This window comes from Limulus polyphemus, unplaced genomic scaffold (genome assembly GCF_000517525.1).
Source record: "Limulus polyphemus unplaced genomic scaffold, Limulus_polyphemus-2.1.2 Scaffold711, whole genome shotgun sequence".
Lineage (NCBI taxonomy): Eukaryota > Metazoa > Arthropoda > Merostomata > Xiphosura > Limulidae > Limulus > Limulus polyphemus.
In genome coordinates, this window is record NW_013666321.1 from 174,319 (window position 1) to 184,776 (window position 10,458).

The 10,458-nt window shown below is 30.5% G+C and overlaps 1 protein-coding gene across 2 annotated transcripts in view; it reads right to left on the minus strand.

Annotated features, from left to right (window-relative positions):
* LOC106460111 (serine/threonine-protein kinase mig-15-like) overlaps positions 1–10,458 on the minus strand; it is a 104,864-nt gene that overhangs the window by 34,240 nt on the left and 60,166 nt on the right. For both annotated transcript variants that reach the window (XM_022386751.1, XM_013919795.2), the window contains exons 4-13: positions 8,512–8,556; positions 7,071–7,151; positions 6,062–6,110; positions 5,505–5,566; positions 5,132–5,222; positions 4,708–4,780; positions 3,612–3,669; positions 3,219–3,273; positions 2,632–2,880; positions 1,361–1,436 (exon numbers count right to left, since the gene is read on the minus strand). In XM_022386751.1, the coding sequence (XP_022242459.1) occupies positions 1,361–1,436; positions 2,632–2,880; positions 3,219–3,273; positions 3,612–3,669; positions 4,708–4,780; positions 5,132–5,222; positions 5,505–5,566; positions 6,062–6,110; positions 7,071–7,151; positions 8,512–8,556 (839 nt within the window). The remainder of the gene's footprint in view (positions 1–1,360; positions 1,437–2,631; positions 2,881–3,218; positions 3,274–3,611; positions 3,670–4,707; positions 4,781–5,131; positions 5,223–5,504; positions 5,567–6,061; positions 6,111–7,070; positions 7,152–8,511; positions 8,557–10,458) is intronic.

Below are 10,458 nucleotides of genomic sequence, written 5' to 3' on the forward strand. Positions count from 1 at the left end.
TGAAATCGCTTAATGTTAGTTCTCACCCTGTTCTCGTCGATATTCAACACCAATTGGCCCACTTTTCTCTATCTTCTACTTCCATCCAGTTTTTCTGGATCCCTAGCCACGTCGGTATTCATGGGAATGAGGTCGCTGACACCGCAGCTAAGTCCGTCTGCTCTGGTGCCATCACGACTGTGCCTGTCCCATACATGGACTACGGTCCTGTCTTCAAGGCGTGGCTTCATGCCAGTTGGCAGTCGGCTTGGAGTGAGCAATGCCATAACAAGCTTTTCCAGATCAAACCTTCTATTGGTCTTTGGCCGTCTTGCTTCTGTAAGGATTGGAAGGAGGAAGTAGTCCTGGCAAGGCTACGCATTGGTCATAGTTTTTTAACCCATCATTTTCTTTTATCAGGTATTGACTGATGTGTAGCCATTGTGACACTCATGACACAATAGCCCACATTTTACTGTGATACCGTCGTTACGACTGTGAGCGGCGGCACCATTTTAGACACATTTTTTCTAAAAATTTACCCCTGACACTGGACAGTGTCATTGGTAATGGTGACACTGTCCAATTAGATTGTATTTTTAATTTTTATGCAATATACATGTTTTTAATTCTATATAAATCTTTTACCGACATGTATTGGTTTTAACTCGCTGTATTTTTACATTTTACTTTAATTTACTTTCATTGTTTTTACCAGTTGTTTGGTGCAGATAGTCTCGCTGCTTTGTGCCATAAAGCACCAAACCAACCAAACAACCTGAGAGGTATAATCCTCTCTTCTCAATAATGAAAATAAAATAATCTACATGTATTTTTATTTCATGTAATGGTTCCTTACCACGTTTGTTTTAAACTTTTGAAATACTAACTGGAGTGTATTAAACATACTTTCTTTGATCTAACTTTAACTTCGAAACAATATGTATTTATTAATATCAATGTTTGGGGTGTTTTTTTCGTTCATCAGACACTTTTACTCATACATCCTACCAAACCAAAAAGTCCAACTGATTTGGTTAGGAAACCAAATCAGTGAAACTTTGTGACATGTTAAAATATAGAAGTAAAAACATCCTGGAAAATGAACAATAAGACTCTGAAGCTAACCAATATATTGTTTCTGAAGCTAGTCCTAGTTAAAATCTGATCCAAGAATAAGAAGTAAAACGAAATTCATATATCACTTAGCAACACCATTTCTGAAACATAACTGGTTTAATATGGTCCATGACCATTAATAGATGTCAGAAATATATAAATTATAATAATTTGTGTTCCACAAACACAGGCAAATGTTAATACACATACATGTTCTTTGGAAATTAACCACTCAATATTAAAAACTTTCCAATCATACAACCTGGGCTCTCCTGTAGGTGGGGTGTCTTCCTCTTCTCCTTCACTCCCACTATATCGATAAACTTCTTGTGACTCTCCTACATACAGATTCAATAATATCTCTTAGAAAGATATTAAATTTTTAACATGGGAAAAACTGAAATATATTTTTTTTAATTTCAATTTCTGTTGGTTATAAATTTTCATGTAATAGAGAATTAACTTCTCCTAACCATACCATAAAATAAAACCATCAGTAAGTTTACATGTAAGTACAGTACACCACCGATTTTATGGCAACTGATGGTCCGGCACATACTTTATTCCAGAAAACATTATGATAATGTAATTGAAATTCCCACAACTGCCAGACTACTTCAATGGGCAGCCACAAATGGCATTGCTTATGGTGCACGCTCTTTTGGGACAAGCTACTTACATTTTAAGTAGATATGTCACTCTCGTGAATATTGTCTTATAAATATTAAACTATTGGATCAAATTGCTTGAATTTTTTGATGAATGTTACCAAGAATACGTAGTTTAACAAGATACAAATATTTAGTTTTGATTTTTTCTTCAATTTTTTACAACACAGAATGTTGATAATAGTGTATGAAAATTCAAAATATAACTTAAAAATAACAATAATAATAATAACAGTAAAATTCTATAATTTGCCACTTTGGCATTTATACTGTACTAATGTATTTCATTAATCATTTAATTCACATTTAATTTAAGCTTAATATTTGTTTTATTTAAGTTTCTAGCAGTCCATGGTGCTTTAGAGACATGGGAGGGGTATAATTAGTGGGTCAGAGGTGTATTATTGAACTATTATTTCATGACCTCTGTTGGTTCAGCAAAACGGATAATCCGGCAAGGCTCTGGAACCAAGGTTCCCCGGAAAATCGATGGTGTATCTGTACATAAATATGTACAAGTGTTTTACAAGTCAGAAATAGTATAAAAATATGAGACAATAAGTTTCAAGCATTGTGTAATTAACATTTGATTACCTAAAGTATTAAGCGTTACCTGTCTTTTATTATAAGGTTATACATAAACATGGAACAGACAATAACCAGAGAAAAAGACTTGTTACATGTAAGAGCAAAAGTAAGATTTACATGTAAGTACATGAATATGTAGAAGTGTTTTACAGATAAGCAATCTACACTAATAAAACAAAAACATCATTACCATCATAACAAATAAAAACAAGGGAATTAACCATAACACAGAAAGGTAGTAATAGCATGTATATACCATTTTGATCAAAAACTTCACCTTTCTTGTATTTATGGCATCTGTCAATGTGATCTTTCAGTTGGATCCGCACTTGTCGCTCCGTAGGTTGGTCCCTGATGAACGGATGTTTGAGTAGCTGGTCTGTGTATGGCCGATGTTGATAGTCCTTCACAAGTACTGTCTCAATAAAGCCATGAAATTTTTTTGACCATTTCTTGGACTTCATGCGAGGAGGAGGATTACGAGGAATAAGAAATAACGCTCTCATTGGATGCATGTCACACAAAGCTATTGCAAACAAGAGAAACTGACAGTTTTATTGAGTTTCTGGTGTCTTCCATTTTAAACTACAAGTAGAAAAACCACTATGTATTCTAAAAAAACCTTATAAAATAGCATAAACTTTGTTCATAAATAATCCAATTTTTCAATTGAGTGCATATTACAAAGAAATGAGATAACAAAACTCACTATTTATGCTCTTTTTTATATGTTTATAATGATGTTTTAATGCAGAAATTGAAAACAAAACTAGAAGCCAAAATTTTAAACAATTCTTAAAGTACAAAGCTTTTACAGAATTTAATAGCTGTCTTTATACAAAAAAGTATAAAATATTTACTTACGTGGTTGAGATTCAGCCATTTCTAGAGCAGTTATTCCCAAAGACCAAAGGTCACTCTGAATAACATCAATAGTAACAGTTTTAATGACTGAATATAAAAAATAACTTTTTACTGGAAACCTATGATAAAAAAAATGTTTTTCATTGTTTTTATAATAAACATGAATTAAATTCCAACTTTATAATTTATTATACTTATTAATTTATTTATTACCAAAAATTTTAGGAAAAGAATTATTAGTAAATGGTTTGTCTGTAAATTTTTTCTGTCAATACATATGAAAATGTAATTATAAAGTAAAGCTGTAATTATTAAAGTAGTAGTATTATGGTCACACAGACTGGTCTTTTTATTTATTTTTTAAAAGGAAATCCAAAATTAAGTGAAACTCACTCGGTTGTCGTAAGTAGCATCAGGATTTTCATCACAAGCAATAACTTCTGGAGCCATCCTATTAAACAAGAAACAAAACTATGTTATTAATAAGTCAGTATATCAGTCTAGTTAAATGACAGAAGTATCTTGCATATACACACATATTCATGTTTCCAAAAGTAAAAATAGGGTCACAGTACCTTACTTTTAATTTGCTTATCAGAAAAATTAGCACTTTACCATGCAAATTAAATTCCAAGATCAAATTTCTCTATATTTATAGAATTAAGGAACTGAATGCAACCAGACAGAGTACTGATGAGAACATAAATATTCACTTTAAAACTTCAGATTGTGTGATAAATAAAAGCTGTTTGGTTATATCATGTTATCAGTATTCAATCTGGAGATGCAGTTAGCCAAGACAAAGCTTTATAGTAAAAATCATCATCTGCAGTTTGGTTGAATCACGTTATTATGATTTGATCTGAAGATGCAGTTAAACAAGACAAAGCTGTGTAGTAAAAACCTTTACTGTCAGTTTGGTTACATCATGATTTAACTAATCAATCTGGAGATGCAGTTAGCCAAGACAAAGTCTGCATACTACAAACCTTGACCTTCAGTTTGGTTGCATCATGTTATCATTATTCAATCTGGAGATACAGTTAGCTAAGTCAAAGCTGTATACTACAAACCTTCACCTTCAGTTTGGTTACATCATGCTATAACTAATCAGTCTGTAGAAATGGTTAGCCAAGACCTGTAAAACAGCTCTTTGAAGTGGGTGTCTGTGTGTGTGTGAGAGGGGGGGGGGGAGATTTTAGGTAAAGAATTCATATTCAAAAAACCAACAGGTAATATTATTCACATAAAAAGTAAAATCATCAATAAGACATAAAACTGAATTATACTAGAATATTAAATGTAGGAAAAAGTAATTCTCCATTAAGAAAAGAACCTTAGAAGAGATCACCATCTAAGACAAAAATAATTTTAAAAACACTGTATCATTATCACGTTTATCATATAGTGGAATTTTTTTAAAGCACATTCTTAGAAAAAAACATCTCAATGGTGAAGTATAAAAAATTATGCAAAATAGACGAGATACCAGTATGGTGTGCCAATGAATGTATTTCTCCTTCCGATTGTTCTGTCGAGTTGGGCACTCACTCCAAAATCAACTGAAAAATTCAAAATTCAAATTTTTGAATCCCACCTATTGTGTAGAAGATGAAGATGCACCATTTCCTCACTATAACTCTTGCTTGAAAATAATAAAATTCGTCATTGAATTTCCAGTTTTTTTGAACTATGAAAATTAATAGGAAAAATTTAATAGCATGCATAAAAATTGAAAGATATTAATAAGTATAACAAATGATTTTGTCATCCAAGGAAAATGTTAATGTGAAAAAAAAAGAAATATAGTGTAAAATAAAATATTAGGTTCTCATAATAAAGTCTGGAAGAAAAATTTATATTGCAAAATTTTAAAATCATCAAAAATGCTTTGAAAATTTATTATTCCTCACCTAGTTTTACTTCTGCATTATCTGTGAGAAGAACGTTTTGACCTTTTATGTCTCTGTGAATTATCTTATTTGCATGTAGATGACTAAGACCCTAAAATTTGAAAAAAACATGAATTTCTATTTGATTTCACGGACATAACTAGTAAGCTTACTTTTCACACTATACAAATGTTTAATCAAAGAAAATATAATTTTAAATATGAAAAGTACTTTTAAATATAGATTTATTCAAAACATTTTTTACAAAAAGAGCAATATGTTGAGTAGGCCAACAATTATTATAAATTTTTCAAATACTGAGTGTTTTATTTTTATTCTAAGCTGTGTTCACTTTGAAAAATCTAGTAAATACAAGGCTATCGGAAATATTTACCCTAAGAATCTCTCTGCAAACATAGGCTATCCACTCTTCTTTTAAAGACTGCCCTTTGGTTGCTGAGGTGAACAGGTCAGAAGAATATTTAAGTTACTTCAAAAAGTGAACCATTGGAAACATAAATCTGTACTTTATAAAACATATAATTTGTTCAAATTGCACAACAAATATCAATAAAACATAGTGTTAAAATATCAACACAATAAGCCAACAATAATTATGACTTAATTATTTCAACAAAGCACTAAAATAAATTATTTGATGATAAATTTCATTTCATGCAAAACAATTAGAAATTGTTTTAAACATCTAAAATAATAAAGGTCAATAATATATTAGGTTGGATGGTTTAAAATATGTTACAAATTCTGTATAAATTTTATTTTACTTGTATATAAACTGAAATCTACTACAAGGAAAAACTGCTATTTTCTAAGTATAAAAACGACAAATTCAAGGACTTTTGCACATAATAGTAAGGAATGTTGGGAAAAACTACTACAAGGACATCTATGCATTATACTCTAGAATGTCAGAATAATTGACATACTTACACTTGACAAGGTCTGTTACAGAACCTGCCCCACAATATTCCATTACCAACTAACAAAAGAAAGAGTTTATCTGTAAAATCAGCACATGGCAACAATACCAAATTCTTTTCCTTCAACAATAATTATTAATTCAGACATTTATTCAAAATATAAAAAAACAATTAAATTTTAAAAATGATTGAAAACTATTTCATACCTCAAATTACAAAACTCAAAGTTATGAATTTTTACTTGACGTACACAAAATACATTTTAGTATATTTTATGAATGGTCAACCATTTGAACATAGATAACATTGAATCTACAATATTATCAGATTCAAAAATAATAACTATTTGAAAAAATAACTTCTTTAGGAATTGGATTTAATTATTTAACAGGAAATTTTCCTCAAAATAAAAATGCATAAAAAGGTGACTTGTGTGACAACAGCAATAAGTATATTTAGTTTAGTATTCAAAAACTTCTTATTATAAATGTCTATTTCAACTTAAATTGCATGTACATCCAAGTGATACTGCTTAAATATGTCTTACAATGTTTACTAATCATTCAAACTGCACTAAATATGGTGTTACAAGTCTGCACATGATTAGCTGAATTACAGTGACACACACACGTGTGGGTGTATATATGACTTTATGTTGGTTATTGCAGAAAATATAGTAAAATATTTTTCTACTCATGATTTACCTGAGAATTCTGTTTTTTCTATTTATCTGTTATTAATTCATTGAAACAAAGTTTCTCAGTTGAACTTAATATTAACTAGCTTTTACTAGTTTCATAAAAAAGTATTTATTTCTGATGTATTATTAAACATTTTCTAGGACACAATTAACAAAACTGTAAAACATCCTTAAAATGTTAGTCACTTCCAGTGTATAATCACAAGCTGAATAAGACAAGTAGTAGTTAAATAGCTGAACTGTTCTTAAAGTTTTATTCACTACTATACCTATGCCCTCAGCCTAAAATGCTAACACATGTCCCAACAAAAAAACATACCCACAGTTTGTCATCTTTTCCTGGTGGACTCTTTTGAATAAAAGCACCATAATACGTTGCAATATTCCTGTGGTGAGAATACTAAAATAGGAAGAAAATCAAGATTCAGTTTATAAAACTATATTTATATTAAGAGTAATATAAAAATAGCTAAAGTAATGTAAATGGTAAAGGTATATGATACTTTGCCAATAAAATATATAAATTATTTAGTACATGTCCTGTAACTTTATACAAAACAAAAAACGTATTTTCAAGTACTTTATTATTTCTCTTAAAATAAGATACATATAAAAACTCAAGCAGGTTACACATGCTTTTCAACCAGAAAGAGAACATTACATGCACTTCTCTTTTACATGTATGTTACTTGTAAATATGCTATTTTTGCGTTTTTGTTGAGAAAAAAACAACAGATTAAAGCACAGGAATGAAATGTATTACAAGTAGAGTTGGGCAAGTTAATCAATTACTAAGGTGCAGCAATCACATTAATTAGTGTTTTGTAAACTAATTGATTAATCAAAATTATGATTTATTGATTAATGTCACAAAAATAATCAAATAATCCAAATTAGTGATTCCATTTATTACTCTTCTTATTTTTTCTAACAATTGCATGATTAATCAAAATCACCATTAGGTCAATTGTCATGAAATTAATCAAGAAATCTTCACTGGGATTTCTTATTATTTACTATTTTTGATCATTACAGCAATTAAAGTAATCAAAATATTATCATTAAGTTTGTTGTTAAGCATACAGCTACATAATGGGAAGGGGATTCTACTAAACTAGCTCATTCTGTATGTCTTAGTACAAAACTACTATTTTGAGCTTAATGATTACTTAATTTAAAAAGAGTGAAAATCTACTGGTCCTACGAGGATAGACTAAAATCTCTTAAACTGGTTTTCTTTGGAGAGAAGGGTCAGAGGGGATTTGATTAAGGTGTTTAAGGGTATTAACTTGTTTGTGTTTAGCAGTGAAAACAATAGGACAAGGGTCATAAATTCAAATTTTGGCAGCGTAGAAGTTGTCTGCAGTTTAGAGAGTATTACTTTTCAAACAGGGTGGTTGGCTTTTGGAGTGAGCTGGTAGAGGCAAAAAATTTAACTGACTTTGAGAAAAGATTGGATGAATACATGAGTAGTAAGGGGTGATTATAGTTGGGAGCTGGAAGGGACATCCTTAATGGGCTAATAAGCTCCTTTTTGTCCCTTTAAGATTTTTATGGATATATATAAAACAAAAAAATTATCTACAAAGTTGTATAGTTTATTTGTATAAAAAACAACCATAAAGAAATTAAAATCATGGTTATATAAAAATAAACCAAGAATTTATTTCTAACAAGTTCAACATTATTGTAAGTTATAATGAATAATAAAGATTACTATCGAAATATGGCTGGCATTTTTGTTATCATCACTATCTCACCTTTTTCAGAACATTTATTTCAAGCTTGATTTCTTCCTCTTCATCCTGAAAAAATAGTGTTGATCATTAAATAGCATCATAAAAAAGATCATAGAATTTTAATAATACCTGAAGTGCATACTTGTAGTTGAAGAGAGATCTTAGGTTTCAGTCACTTCACTATAAGGTACTTCTTTTTCTCTTTATCAATCAAGTCTGTAAGACCCATGTACTTCTTGATAAAAAAAAAACAATAATTTGCACTTGTGAATTTTGCTTAGGCTCATAAGGTGGATGAAAAACAGAGAAATAAGAATGTAGAGTTGAAGAAGATCTGATTGAGATGTTTAAGATTGATGGTGCTGATGCATCATCTTTTTTATACTTAATGGTTAGAATGATAGGACTAGGGGACACAAATATACATTTTGGCAGGGTAGGAGTTATCAAGGCAGTTTTATTCTTTTATAACAGGGTGGAGCAGGTTACCTTCAAATGCTGTGGAGGAAGTAAATTTAAGTGAGTTTAAGAGAAAACTTGATAACTATATGAATGATAAGGGCTGACTTTTAGAGATTTTGTTTTTATTATTATATAATAGTTTTAGTTTAAAGGATAGGACAGCCCAAATGGACCAATTGGTTCCTTGTTGTCCCTAAACATGATGTTATTTCATATATAAATAGTACAACTACATTACTTATTTTAAAAAGATAAATCCTTTGTTAATAATTGTTAGTGATCATGTTATTTTTTCTATACGTTTCATTCCACTTTCTTCTTTAGACAAATTGCATTTAATATAGGTATCTCTCAAAAGGTACAGACATAGTTAACTCTTTATTATATTTTTTCAACTGGAAAGGACAAAAGTAATTACTTACATATAAAATAAATGAGAAGCCTAAGCTATCAATCGATTTACCACTTGTCACCGAGTTATACCGATTTTGAGGGAATTACTCCCTTCATATGTAACCTTGGATAAGGGCAACTCAAAAGAATAGGCTTCATATAGTGGTGGAATGTATTTTATATCTCGATATTAGATGAAATAAGTAATGTATTTATCTTTGGTTAGTTATCATATTATTTTGTAATTAAAAAAAAAAGGAAATAAAAAGTGGTTAAGTCAATTAAATGTAACATTGTTACATTACAGTTACACACTGACTATTCCAGTAAAAATGATTGTTTGTATGATTTTTTCATTATTGCTATCAACTTTAGCTAGGAGTTTTGTTTTCGAATTTTGCAAAAAGCTATTGTAGGCTATTTCCAATAGTATTCCCTAATTTTGAAGTGATAGGTGAGGGGAATTTTGTTTGTTTGTAGTTAAGCACAAAACGATATCTGTGCTATGCCAACCACAGGTATTGAAACCTGATTTTAAGCGTTATAAGCCTTCATCCTTACCACTGAGCCACTGGGGTGGGACAGAGAACTAGTCTACACCACCCACCGCTAACTCTTGGCCTATCCTTACCAAGAATTGACTCTCATATTCAAATGCTCCCACGGCTGAAAGGGGTTTGTTCGGTGATGGTTCAATCCCACGACTCACATATTGTAAGACAAGCGCCTTAACTATCAGGCGAACTATGAAAATAAAACAGTAAATAACGAATGCTTGTTTATATAACAATATTCCTACGAGTATGACAATTCACGTACTTCTCGTTTATGAATATGAATTTCAAGTTTCGTACAATTGTGATATTGTTACGTCTCTGGTCGATAGATAATTTTCCGTAAAAATTATTTCCGAAGAAACATTAGCGATACAAGTTCTTTCTTAAATAAAACTGGTTTATTCTTTCTCAGTACAACTTTGAAATTCACTTAATTCCAACGGTCACACTATAAGTTAAACAAACGCTATAATTCACAACGAACGACACACGCGCTCGACCCAACAATACCTCTAGAGGAAGTATTCAAGCATTTGAAAGCAGCAAACCTCAAACT